The following is a 13,840-nucleotide window of genomic DNA, read 5'->3' on the forward strand; positions in this document are numbered from 1 at the left end:
ACAGAATGCACACCAACTCAGGAGGGATTCATCAGACGTAAAATCAATCTACTTTCATGACCGCCTCTGCTTTTAGAAACATTCAGGGCAATAAAAAGAGAGTGTGAAGAAGAAATTGTCAAATATTTCTTTGCTCCACTTCTGTAAAATCCTAAGTGGCATCCTACTAAAATGCAAAACTGCGAATACTTGTGGAAATAGTCATAGATTTTTAAAGAAAAAGCTGAACATTTTGAGTCGTTTACAGGTAGTTTGTAAGATAATCCTTTTGGTAGATTACCAGGCCTTCACTTTGTCTCCATGGAGTCTTACATACGTCTCTGTGGCTCCTTTCAGCCACTTTCACGGTCCAGTTGGCCCTTTGAAGGGATAACGCTCAGACTGAACTCGTGTGATTCTACACTCTCAACCAGCAGGCCTTAAATTATCTGCAGCCCAACACTTATGGTGGCAGACTCTGCAGGGCACTCGGTGTCCCTGCCCTGGTGACTCATGGCTGCAGTGGCAGGATCAACTAAACAACATTTGACACTTTAATGTTGTGGCTGATGAATTTACTGTTTTGTGCTGCAGTAAAAATGAATTTCTCAACCAAATGAGATTTTCTTTCACTCTAAAGCAGACTTCAACCATGCAGCAGTTTAACGTCATTCATGACAAGTTAATCCTGACTGGGTTGTATTTCTTGTTCCTGAAGAACTTTCAAGTCTTACCTAAAAGAGCTTTTCCATTTCTGATCATAAATTTGGAGAGTCATTTACAAGTTATTATTTGGACAGAAAACGACTGAGAATCCATTCTGTGGACATCATCGTTGTTTCATGCTGCATGACTAAATCTATCAGAGTGCTTACAGTGCAACTGTGACAGAATTATTTCCCAATGTTCCCATCTGACCCCGCTTCGAACTGAATTCATTTATGCTCAACTATCAGCCTGAAAAAGAAACAAAAATGGCAACTATATAAAAATGACGTGTTTGGAAAGCGTCCTGACAACTTGTCTTTTAGGTTTATTTAACAGATTTTGCACTACTGAAAATTCACAAACATTGGACGAGATCTCTAAAACAAATCTGGGAGAAGATTCATGGTTTTGGAGACTGTGTTTGTTCATTAGGCAGTGAGGATATATATTTATCTTTGACGGAAATCTGTGGAGGTTTTCCATTTACCTTAAAGTATATAAATATCCAGAGTGACCCGCTTCAGGTCAGCAGACTGACCGGACTAAATTATCTGCTGGAATTCAAACATATGCAACACATCTCTGCTCTCTCAAGTCTGTTTAAACAAAAGGAGAAAGAATGTGAAAACCAAACAGATGGCTCATGTCGTAGCACTCTGAGCAAAGACCGGCTCAGGATGTCAGGAGTTAACATGGAAATTAATTTTCTCTCATTTCTGTTAACAGTGACTTTGGTTGACCTATTTTATTCATACCAGGTTTGAGAAATAATCAAAATAAATAATTATTTCTTCGTGTTGTTATTGTTTGACTGAAGTGATTTTTCTTTTGTCTGAGTTTAGTTCCAGAGTGACCAAAAGACAAATTCAATCCAGAATGTTTGAGGAATTACAAGGCTTAGAAGAAATATATTCTAATTCTGTTTTTATTTTGTTTTCCTTTCTTTTTGCTGCTTTGACAATTTTCTTAAATCTGACAGACTAAGAAGTCTTTGAATATGAAAGCCGGTCATAGCCTTTGGATCAGTTTCAGTAATTTAGTGGGATGACCAGAGTTATAAAAACACAACAGGAAGTGACAGATTTTTAACTAACTGAAACTTTTTGTCTTTATGAGCAACTCTTCAGCGGAGTCGGCTAAAGTTTTCACCTCTGTTCTGAAAGTTGGTTCACAGAGTTTGATCTGCTGTTTTCTTCCTGCATAGTTAACCTCTTGTCTTGTCCTGCCACACAGCCGTATGATCACACCTGAATCAGTTTAGTCATTATCATCCTCTATGTCTATATATAGTCCAGTTGGCCGCTCTTCTGATGCTGTTTTTATTCCCGTCTTGCTGACCCGTTGTGGTTTTAAGCATGTTTTATGGTTCTTTTCCCATCATTTTGTGGTCGTTACCTGTTTATTCTGCCAGTGCAGCACTTTCATTTACTGTTTTCCAGCAGATAGCCTGAATTCCTGCTTTACAAACAAACAGCCAAAGCCTAAAAGATGGATAAAAGGCTCAATAAATTTAAAAAAATTAGGTCCGTCTGGTGTGCTCAGGACTGGATCCAAGAGGATTTGGCTGAATGGGCCGGAGCCAGCTTTGGGTTTCCTACCCACACAAGGTTTTATGGATGGAAATTACCAAGGATTTATACATACCAGATGAAAGTAGGTTTTTTTCTTGCTTTTTCAGAAGTTTCTCAATGAACAATGATTTTTAAAAGAATATTACCCTGTATGAAAACATAAATGCAGAATTACAGTAACTCTGCCAGTTCTGGATCTGGGGTTGAGAGTCTCTGTACCAAAATTAATATAAAAGGTGCACAGCTGATATCTAGCATACATGGGGTCAAAGTTAAACTATTTTTAAATGGTTGCCTATTAAAGGTTTAAGAAAACATTTTCAGCCAACATTTTAAAGTTTGCACACGATGCTTACAGCACTTGTGTTTAAGTCCACTGTGATGGATTTCAGTGTAAAACTCTAGAGAAGAGCTGGACCTGGGAGGATCCAGGTGAAAATGTTTGATGGTGCAGCCAAACCAGAGCGGTTTGTGACAATCATCCACAATTCTCAGGACGCTTCAGCTTACATTGAATTGAGGTGAAACCAAACTAAAAGATTATTGAAACGTGAAATCAGGATGGCAAGGCTCCAACACATTTTCATCATTTCAGTGCATTAAGTGCATCATTAAAGCTTGATAGTGTCTTGCCTGAGTCATTTTTTTACAGCTTGCTGGGAATGTACAGTCAATTAATCTTTAAATTACCATTACAGCACAGGCTAATGCACAACTTGATGTTTGATTAATGTGAAGCAGTGGTTATTATTCTAAACTTCAGACTTTGTTTCCTTGTTTAAATCAAGCATGAGGTTGAGCTTCTCTGGACCCGCACGAACAAAGAGTGAAAAACCCCCGAGGCTCGTCGTTCTGCTTTTGTTTGTGCTTGAATGTGAATATTTCACTAAATGAAGAGAAGTGAGGATCACTCCCACAGTTTACAGCTATCAATCTGCATGTAAATTTGGGGATTTTATAATTGCAGTTGTTTTAAGATGACATAATGTGGAATGAACTCAGACTCGTGGGAAATAGACTGCATGAAGCCACAGAGCTACATCATTTCACCCGAAAACATGAGCTCATTTTCATATTTAGTCTTATGACTTAAATTTACAACTTTCAGTCTGATTTATGTGCATTCAAGAGTCCAAATTTTCTGTTGGTTTTCCAATTCAGCAAATCAAATCTAGACTTGCAGCTGGGAAACTCCGCTAACCTACTTGGAGCAAAACATGACTCACAAAACCACAGGCCAGATTGTGTCACACATAAAAAAGTGGAACAAATCATTGTTATATTTAAGCCTCTTTTCACTTTTCATTATTGTATTAAAGGTTTTGTTTGTTTCCAAAGTTATCACAGGTTCTTCATGGCTGTGCTGCGAACACTGAGGTGTGATGGAAGGAGCCCCAAGGAATCAGTATGAGATCTTCAGCCAAGACTATCAGATTTACATCCATTAGTAGAAGTTTAAGATAATGTTATGTTTCACATGTGTAATCATGAAAAATATCTCTGGGGCCTGGCAGCAGTTCATAAAGGGTCTTTGTTGGCAATCTTGTCAAAACCTGTTTAGGCAAAATCACTTAATTTACAACAAGAATCAAAGCATGAAAAAAGTAAAGGATGGTTTAAAGATGTAATGGTAGTAACTGCAAAAGTGACAGAAATGCTAACAGGCTCAGTACCAATCGACCAAATCACAACGTTAAACACTTTACCAGATGTGGATAAACTCCAGGACAGGAAAGGTGTCTGCCTTCAGGCCACTGATTTACTCTTCCCCAGCTGTTTTCTGAAGCTCAACACTTCCACAGTGAGAGCAGCAATTCACTGCTGTGATGTCAAATCATAAAGGTCCTTGATGTTGAAAGGGAGAGCCTATAGCTGCAGAGGGAACAACTGACCATCCTGCTCTCATGTAAAAGCTAAAATCTCATCACAGCATGGCAGCGCTCTCTTGTTGCTATGATCATGCTGTCCTGCCACTGACTGCAGGAAAATACGCCACACCCAACCCTCATGGCATCGCTTCCAGACGAGAAAAAACAGATACACCTCCAAGTTGTGCATGTGTTTAAGGAAAGACAGAAAGCCGAGTTCTCAGTTTGAAATACAAAATGTACTTATTACTGTCAGTAACCTCTGGTGTTGCATTCTGATTATGAGTAGGAGGAGAAAGAGAGGAAAAGCCGTCAGAAGGTCATAAAACTTATTCTGATTTTATTTTCAGTAGTTACATGTTGACATAAAATACATCAGGTTTTAGATTATTTGAAAAATGATTTTAGATTCATGAAGATGATTTTATTGCTAAATTAGATATTGAGACATATTATATAAAACAAGTTTTAAAATCATCACTTTGTTTTGAATTGACAAAGTATCTCGAATCAAACCGTTTGCATAAAGACATAATACTGCAAAAGCTAAAAGTGTCCAGAAATGAGCAACTGCATTCAGAACATTTTTATAGAGGCCCGTTAAAGTCCAGCCTTCAAAGTCTTACAGGTTTTCACTTTTGGTCAGGAGTAAATTCTGGCAGTAAATGTTGATGAATAAAGCAGGATCTGCAGCCCAGATGACTCAGTTCATTCTCCTGCTGATTGATGGCCTGAAAAATAAGAACAGAAACTTTAACTGTGGTCTTGTCTCTCCTTTTCAAGTCAAACTCAGTTGAACAGATGATTTATTTGCATTCTAAAACTTCCAATTTCCAGTTGAAAGATGATGTCTTTGGAAATATTAGAACTAAGTTAAAATGCAGTGCATTAAAGCAGAGTAGTGATTAGTGTGTAGATGGTACAGATATGAATCATTCCTCTAAAAGTCATTTTGTGGTCATGTTTACCCAAACTGTTGTCCTCTCTCATGGACATCCATTAACTTCTCTTGTTTTTAGGTGATTCTGTTTTTAGCTATATTTTATCTGCTATAGTTTGTTCATGGCTGGGTGAAACTGCTGAGTGGTGTACAACTGAAAGTAAGTTTTTTTTATTATTGTACATTAAGAAGAACAGTAAAATAAAGAAAAAAAAAATCATGTTTATACCCAGAGTTTTTGATCAGGGTTTTGCCTATTCTGTGTATTTCCCCCTTTCTTTCCCCTTCAGCTGCAGCCTGTTAGCAATCAGCCACCTGCTTCTTGTTTACTAATCACCTCCCAAGCAAACAGCTTTCAGTTCACTGGGCTCATTTCCAGATCAACGCCGGTTCTTTGCTGACTATCAGTCATTTTATCAGTGCTCAGTGGGCTCCTCTTCTGTTATTTGCCCTTTTCATGTTTCTGAGTTTAAACACTTTTTCCTGTAATGAAAAAAATCTAAATTATGAGACTGACCTACTACTTTCTGGACTTGGATTCAAATTGAAAAAACATTTTCAGAAGATAATGGAGTTCAATAAAAAGTGATTTCAAATGTCTGAGGTTTTTATTTTCTAACACCTTTGCCTTTACTAAAAAACAAAAATAATGCTTTAATTCTGGAGAATTGCTGTAACGTTCTATTTGTCTTTTCCACAAACAATGACAAAATCTGACATTTTGTTGCAGCCAAGAACATCTGATCAGAAAAGCAAACTGAAGCTCGTAATGGCCAGTGAAATACTTCAGACACACCGACAAGCTTTCCACAGTCAAACCAGGCATTATGTTCTCCTCTACGCAGTAATGTTAGCCTGCTGGAGTTAGAATGACAGTATCTGGGAGGGTTTGTGCTTTGGACACTTCATGTAGGAGCAAAGATTTAAAAGATCAGCATCATTCCACACGTTACTTCAGTTAATGTTAAATACATCCATTTTTATTCAACATCAGTGTAAACTACAGTGAGGCAGTAAAGCAAAATGTAACATCAGCTGCCCCACATGAAGAAGCCAGCTCACATTTATGTCTTTGTACTTGTTTCACTATTTATTATTTCATATTCATAACTGTTTTTAGTTTTGCTTTTTGACAATGTGATGTAACTTCTTCTCTTTTCAGTTTGTCAGTATAACAGCAGTCATAACACATACTGACCCAGGCTGCAACATGCTGGTCAGGATTTATTTCAGCTTGAATTGCCAGGAAAATATAAAGCATTTAAGTATTAATTTCTTTTATCTGTTGTGTATTTTATTTTATTTTTTTAGCTTTTTTCATTGGTAAATTTTGCTGAAACTTTATCAAAAGAAGTCAGTATACCTGAGTTGCTTAGTAACAATAGTATTTCTCATAGTGTGCTAACCTACGTTTGTCTTCCAGAAATGTTTAGCTGTAACTTCACTGCACAGAAACATCCTGAAACATTTATATACCATCATGAGCTGAACTAATTACATCACGCTGAACACCGGGCTTACTGACCTCAAACGCTCTTTAATCTTATTTCCAGCTGCTGTCGATTAAACAGCTTCTGTGCTGCAAAAGGGAAACGGGAGGAAGACTGGGAGGGGCTGGCCTGTTTTAATTGGTAGAAACATTTCCGGTTAGGAAGATGGATGGCAGAAGGAAGCTCTCTGCCTCAGCCTTGGCTCATGAAGAGCTCATTGTTGCAGGATGTGCAGAATGAAGCTGGGGGATCTGGTGATCGTACCACAGATTGACCTCTGATGTCATAAATGTGGAAAGAGATGGTCAGTTGGTAGGGTGTGTTATAATATCGCCATAAAGACAAAAAGGCAAGGAAGGACACAAGATAAAAACGACATTTTTGAAATATTGACGTGGAAGGAAGGTTAACTGGTACATCACCTTTTGTTCTCAGCGCCTGTAAGGAAATATTGCAATCCCTCATGAAAGAACATTATGTTGGCAAAGTAAAAAAATATTTATTATTTTTCTAACATATAACAGATTAAAAGTGGGAAAAGTTATTATAAAATGTGGAATTTTAAGTTGTGCATGTTTCCACTTTAGAGGTCGTACTAGCATATTGTGGGTTGGTTACTTTTTCAAGACAAAAATAAAACAAAATTACAAAAAGTCCTGTTCTTAAACTGCAGAATAGTGAAAAAGAGAAGTTATGTGTATTATTGAACAACAAATCAACAAATGTATAGTTTATTTCAGTAACAGTTTTTTAAACTAACATGCTCTGATTTTATTATAGGTTTCACAGGAAACTGCCAAACAAGTCGTCCTTCTGTGTGAATATTGACTTTAAAGTAAATTTGATTATTTAAAAACTCATGAACTGAAGAGCTTTTAAAACCTGCTTTAATGTTCACTTGAATGTGTTTAATTTCAGCTGTTCAGTCAGAACATTTTACTTCAAACTGTGTTCACTCTTCATGAACTCAGCTTAACAAAAATATACTAAGAAATATTATGACATTTAAACAGGACAATTAAATCAGTTCTCTTTACACTAGTCTTGCTTTCAGTACTGAGATTAGGAATGTTTTGATGCTGTTAGAAGAGCTTATGCTACACAAACACATGATGTTTAAACTTCAGTTGTTATAGGAGACAAAAAACTGAAACACTCATTTTTAAATGTCAAGTATTTTAAGTGGTTCCCACAGGAGGGCAGGCTGGTGTCATGCATTTTTCAGGTCATTTTATATTAAGTAACTGTTTTACCTCCAGTTGTTAAAAATGCTCAACATATCAAACATGACTTAAATTTGACTTTGTAATTTGATGTCTTGAAATTGAGCCTCTGTTTATTTAAGAAGCTCCTCCTCTTTAAGACACTGATCATCATATAAGGCTCAAAAATGTGTTTTAATACTTATAATTAGCAATAACTTTAAATCTTTAAATCTGTAAAGCATGATTTCCAAATTAATTGGATCCATTTGGCATTACATTACAATGCGCCATGTGCTATAGACTGTTTTATAATAATGGCCTATTCCATTCTGTCACCATATTTGCTGAATGTGTGGATTTGTTTTAAAGCGGGACTCTGTTCCACTCTCTCACCTGGACTTCTTCCACTTCTAAACAGTAAAAGTCCAAATGTCAAAGCAGGATAAAAGCTGCAGCTGTGGTAGAAGCAGACTGTTAGACAAAAGTAAATGGAGTCATTCTCCAAATCAAGGCCAGCTCACTGGACTGCTGCAGTTGTAACCCAATTACTCCCAGGCCACATGTTTTCAGAGCTGGGACGTCCTGCAGCAGAGGGAAGCCCTTCTCTCTTCTCTGCTGTCACCCTATAAAAACACAGCAGGCAGAGAGAAAGAGAGTGGCAAGGAGAGAACGATGAAAACCTGCAGGCGCTGCTCCTCATGACTTCAGTGTAAAGATATCTTCAAATATTTTGGTCTTGAGTGAAAGCTGGCTCATCCAGCCGTTTTGTGCACATGGGAAAATGATTGACGATTCAAGTAATCATTGTAAATTCAACCACAGCCAGATTCATAAAAGAGGTGTGACTAAATGATTTACTTAAATGTATATTATTTTTTAAAACATATTGAAATGATCTGATGAAGAGGATGTAAACCTACTATTTTATAAAGAGGAGAAGAAAGAAGAAAAGCACAGAGTAAAATATATAGCACCAATTAAACTAAAGGAGACTCCACCTCTCTAGAGCAGGGCAGCTCCAGAGAACACGAACCATGTGGTTTGCAGTGGAGTTTTTTGTGTGGGGTAATTAATGATGTGAGGATGAGGTCTTGTTCCACGGATGTGTGTGGGTGACTTTACAGTCTTTGCAAATGAAACCACCCCAGTCCATCTTCCACAGTTACTCTCTGAGCTGACAGACAGTATTTATCCCTAAAGGTCAGAGGAAATGTTATTAAATAAATGTGGCAAGATGGCATTCTAGTTTTCATTAACACATTTTATTAAAAGGGCAATCCAAATCAACCAGAAAAATGTTAATTACCAGTGGAAGGCCCTGCTGTGAGTTTTGTGGATTTTTTGTTTTACAAGGCCTTATATAAATGAACAGGATTTGTTAAAGTTAAGTTACAGTTTAATCTGTTGTCTCATTTCCAAAAGTCTTTAAACATCTAATCTGTTGCTAATTTGGAGTTTCTGTGCAGTTCTCCTTCACAGAATAAACTTTCCTAATTAGGTCACAGGTGGATTCGTTCCACCGTAAAATGAGTCCTGATGGCAACAGGACAAGATTTTCCAGGGTGAGATGAAGCTTCAAAATCCACTGTTTAGAGTTTTATATGTAGAAAAGAAAGCTGAACGTGTCATTTTCCTTTCACTTCAAAATTATGCATCATTTTGTGATGAGCTACCGGTTGAAAAACACTTAAAAGATTTTCATTGGAATGAGACAAAATGCAAAAGCATTTAGCGGTATCAAGGCTTTTTGAAGATATCAGTGAGAAATATTCAATATTAGAGAACATTTTCCTCCATGCAAAAACATATTCTAAATGTTTTTTATATAAATAAATAGTCTTACTTCAATTTTAGTTCAGCACATTATAAATATGTGTAAAACCTGAAACTTGACTAAGGTGGGGTGAAAAAGCAGTGAATGAAAATAGATTGATAACAAAACTGCAGGTTACTCTCAGATTACCTATGATGATCTCTGTCGCCACCACGTGGTCAAACATGATTATTTAAGCAAAACTAAGTATAGAAAGGGCAGATGCAGGAAACTTTATTTTAATTTCAAAGAGAAAATGCAATAAAAGAAAATCCAATGATCCATGTTTGTCAACATCCAAACAGCTGCTCTTCACAAAGTGAACAGAGGAGAGAGTAAGTGGGAGAACAGATCCTGGCAGATGGCTGACAGAGTCACTACCGCCATCTACTGTTAGCTCTGGGTATGACACTACAGACCACAAAAAAAAAACCTGTTTTTTGTGCTTTAGAAGATTAGATTTATATAATACACGATGCACAAAAAGAAAAATATTATGAATCTTAACAAATCAGAATATTTTTTTTTTAGTAATTACGTTCAAAAAGTAATATTTGCATTATACAAATTCGTCACACAAAGTGATATATGCCAAGTATTTATTTCAACTTATTGCGATTATTATGGCTCACAGCTCAAATTAGCCTCTCCATAAACCAGATAAACACAAAGAAACATCAACTGCTCTGTAATTGTTCATTATCTTTCTGCTCTTGCTTTGCTCTTGATAAAACTCAGCCGACCAACACCAACAGACACATCATCACTGTGGAAACGAGACTTTAAGCTACAAGCAACATCGACTCTACCTGCTAATCCTCTAGATTCTGGGACCTTGATTTCTAATGAAATGCAAAATTTACATTCCTTTGGAAAGAATGTTGTCGTGATTTGTTAGACTGAATTTAACTTTCTCTTTCCGGTGTTTTTGAGGATTATTTTTGTGATTTTCCTGCACAATCTGTGACTTTGGTTTGGCCTTCATGAAACAGATAAACCCACACAAGGTCAATATTATTTTAATAAATAGATTCAGTCACTTACAGAAGTTACGGATGTTACTGATCTTTATTCAGTGCCATTTCCAATTTATTGCTCTTCTATTAAACTTTTTTGTGTCATTTCATCTTTAATCTCTGAACAGTGACCAAACACATAGTAGTCCCATACATTTTTCCTCTATGCGATCCTCATACTTGCATATGAAACAGTTAAACTCTAATCACAAATAACTTACTCCTGTTCAACAGATTCAACTTATTTTATAGTGAATTTTATTGACTTTTTTCAACATTCTTACATGGTCTCACCCCCACTGAAATCTGATGTCACTGTTTTTTAACAAAATGCAAAAATGTTTAAAATACATATTCTGTATGTAAAATAATATACAACAATAATCCTTAAACATTAGAATATGGAGACTGATGCATAAAACAGATGGAATCCTATTTGAAAATCCAAAAAAGATGATTTTTAAAATACTGTACTTGTACTGTAAGAGAGAAAGCAAAATATATGTCTAATTATTGATCTATTCACAAGTCTTTGTTTCATTTCTTTGTAGCTCTGTTCATGAGCTGCTGCCATGTTTAAACTTGAAATGAAAGGCTTCAAGTTCAGAGGTGACGATTATCCATTCCTTCATGGTCCTCAGCATCCTAACCATCCCTCTTTCTGGCAGCCTGATTCACTCTGACATCTGAGTAAACTATTTCCTCCTCAGCATCACCTGAAAGAAGCAAAATAGACACAACATAAGGAATGTCCATTACTATTACTGCTGTTCAGGATCAAAAGAAATGTCAGTGATATTATTTTCTCACCTTCTGTGATAGTTGTGGGGCTTCTTCTTATTTTCACTTTAAACAGTTCGATACCAAGAAACAAAACCAAAAGAAGAAGCAGAACGGTTGCACTTGCTAAGACGATCACAGCTGGAAAACGTGTTTCTAGATAAAAACAGACATCAAGTCATGAGAAATATGTACGTACCATTAAAACTTTTTCATATGGAAATGGAAGAATAAATTATGCAGAGCATTTTATTTGGAAGAATTGCACAATTTGTGAAAAGAATTAAAGGGAAAGTTTTATGTTTTCCAACCACATAGTGCCATTTTCTAGTATTTCATAGAAAGTTGGCATTGCAGTTTAACTCCTAGTAATTGGGCCTCTGTCTCTTTAAGAAACTCCTGATCTTTCTAATGCTCTGCCTGTTCAGGAAGTCTTCACAACATGGCTTCTCGATTAACTCTGCAAAGGAGCTGCACTTCGAAAGCATTGTGAAGGGTTGCCATGGAGATTAAAGGATTTCTCAAACATGCATGAAATAATTAGTTGATTTTACATAACACTGCCCTTTTTACAGAAAATGGAATCAAAATGTAAAGTAATCAAACTAAATATAAGAATAAAACACATTACCTTCACAACTTGAAAGATGGACGATGATCTGTTTACTGCTGACCTTGTTCTGAACTTTACACTCCAGGTTTCCTTGCAGTTGACCATTTAAACTGATGGTGACACTTCCATTATTTTCACTGGTAGGTTTAGTGTGTAGTAACGGATTATTATCCAGAGAAAAAGAGAAGTGTGTGTGTTCTCCCTCTGCTGAGCAGCTGACTGTCCTCTGCCCTGGTGACAAACATTTCTGAAACATGGCAGGTTGTGAAACTGGAGCTGAAAGACAAACACAGTTAAGATTGTTAACTTTGTTTTTCTGTGCACCATTTAAGAAAAGTAATTATTTTCCTGCATTATTTAATATTCCATGGGTTAAACTGTAAAACACAATCATTTTTACAAAATGCAGTTACATTTATCTTTGTCTTTAAAGGCAAAATAAGTTAATTACACAGCATAAAACTATGAATAATGTTCCTACCTATGATCTGAAGATTGATGTTGATTGTTTTGATGAATTTACCATCATTACCATGCAGCTGCAGCTCATAAACTCCAGAATCATTCTTTTTGGTGTGCTCACATGTCAGTGTTCCATTTATGGCTAATTCACAGGATTTATTGTAGTTCAAAATTGTTTTCGTACATGTGTTGTCTCCACATTTGAAAAATACTTCTTTATTTTTTGTCAATGTAATCTTTGTATGAACTGGAAGGTAAAATATGAGAGGTTCTCCAGTTGCTCCATAACACTGACATTCTCTATCACATTGAGTTATATTACATGCCAATATCTCTAAAAAAGATTAAAAACAAGCAAATCACAAAGTTACAAGAAAAACATTGAAATGTCTTTATTGTCACTGATGTTTATTTGAAATGCAAAACATACATACAAAATAAATGACAAAACTTTTAAATAATATATAAATATAGTTTTTGCTAAGTATTATTAAATGACAACTAATATCAGTAGGATTGCAAAATAAGACCCTGAAGCAAATTTCATTTAATATCTTGAATTTAACAATTCTAAATGATCTGGTTTGACTAACTTTTAACTTGGTTAACTGAGTTAAATGTACCTGTTGCTAAGATCACTGGAGCCAGAAATGTCATCATCATGTAGATGAAAATCATTTTCTGTGAACACAAGAAAAATTATGATCAAATAATTATAGATAACATGTTTTTTATCCAAATACAAACCACTGACATTTTCATAAAACCAAGGAAGCTTTTCGATAAACATTTTGGATCATTTGAAATACAATGACTTCATGGAGAAATCTTGTGAAATTAGTTGAGACGTAAATCATCCTGTGGCGCTTCTGATGAAGCACGCGGCATCATTCTATCATTTACACATTACTTAAAAAAAAAATTTTTTATTGGAGAAAACGATATTAGAAAATAAGTTTATTCTGCACAAATTTATTATTCTTGCGATTATGGGATTTATTTCTTCAAGTTTTTGTTTTTAATTCTTGCACCTGCGCATAATTTCATTTTTTGTTTGTATAATTACATCATGTCCACAAATTAAATCTGATCAAAGTTCTCTGTACTTAAGTTGCTTTTTAATATTTACTCTTGCTTGAATAATTTTGTGGATGACTACATTTCGTTTCTTTTTGTATCAAAATATATTGAATTATCACCATTTCAACTTCAACACAGTTTTCAGCAAATCGACCCACATCTGGTTTAGTGAAGATGAACAAAAGTTTTCTCTCCTTTTTTAATCAATCTCTTGTTTTACAGAGGAATCTTTAACAAAAGGCTCATATTAGTTAATAGTGTGTGCATGATTTGAATTAAATGTTTTCTAGACAGAAACAAGTTGCTTTGTGTTCT

General features: G+C 35.7%; 1 protein-coding gene and 1 long non-coding RNA gene across 5 annotated transcripts in view; one reads left to right on the forward strand and one right to left on the reverse strand.

Moving 5' to 3' along the window:
- Positions 1 to 2,005: 2,005 nt before the first annotated feature.
- LOC103144898 (uncharacterized) lies at positions 2,006 to 3,810 on the forward strand. Its single transcript, XR_476962.2, has 2 exons — positions 2,006 to 2,340; positions 3,597 to 3,810. It is a non-coding gene; the product is annotated as an uncharacterized LOC103144898 (long non-coding RNA).
- Positions 3,811 to 11,042: 7,232 nt separating this feature from the next.
- Positions 11,043 to 13,840, reverse strand: part of LOC103144899 (uncharacterized) — a 4,004-nt gene continuing 1,206 nt past the window's right edge. For 2 of the 4 annotated variants that reach the window (XM_016676364.1, XM_016676363.1), the window contains exons 2-6: positions 13,069 to 13,126; positions 12,465 to 12,779; positions 12,002 to 12,259; positions 11,401 to 11,526; positions 11,043 to 11,306 (exon numbers count right to left, since the gene is read on the reverse strand). In XM_016676364.1, the coding sequence (XP_016531850.1) occupies positions 11,236 to 11,306; positions 11,401 to 11,526; positions 12,002 to 12,259; positions 12,465 to 12,779; positions 13,069 to 13,126 (828 nt within the window). In that variant the 3' untranslated portion in view covers positions 11,043 to 11,235. The remainder of the gene's footprint in view (positions 11,307 to 11,400; positions 11,527 to 12,001; positions 12,260 to 12,464; positions 12,780 to 13,068; positions 13,127 to 13,840) is intronic. The other 2 variants (XM_016676365.1, XM_007562068.2) reach the window with 1 other exon arrangement.

The sequence above is a fragment of the Poecilia formosa genome, unplaced genomic scaffold, assembly GCF_000485575.1.
Source record: "Poecilia formosa unplaced genomic scaffold, Poecilia_formosa-5.1.2 Scaffold133, whole genome shotgun sequence".
NCBI classification, from domain to species: domain Eukaryota; kingdom Metazoa; phylum Chordata; class Actinopteri; order Cyprinodontiformes; family Poeciliidae; genus Poecilia; species Poecilia formosa.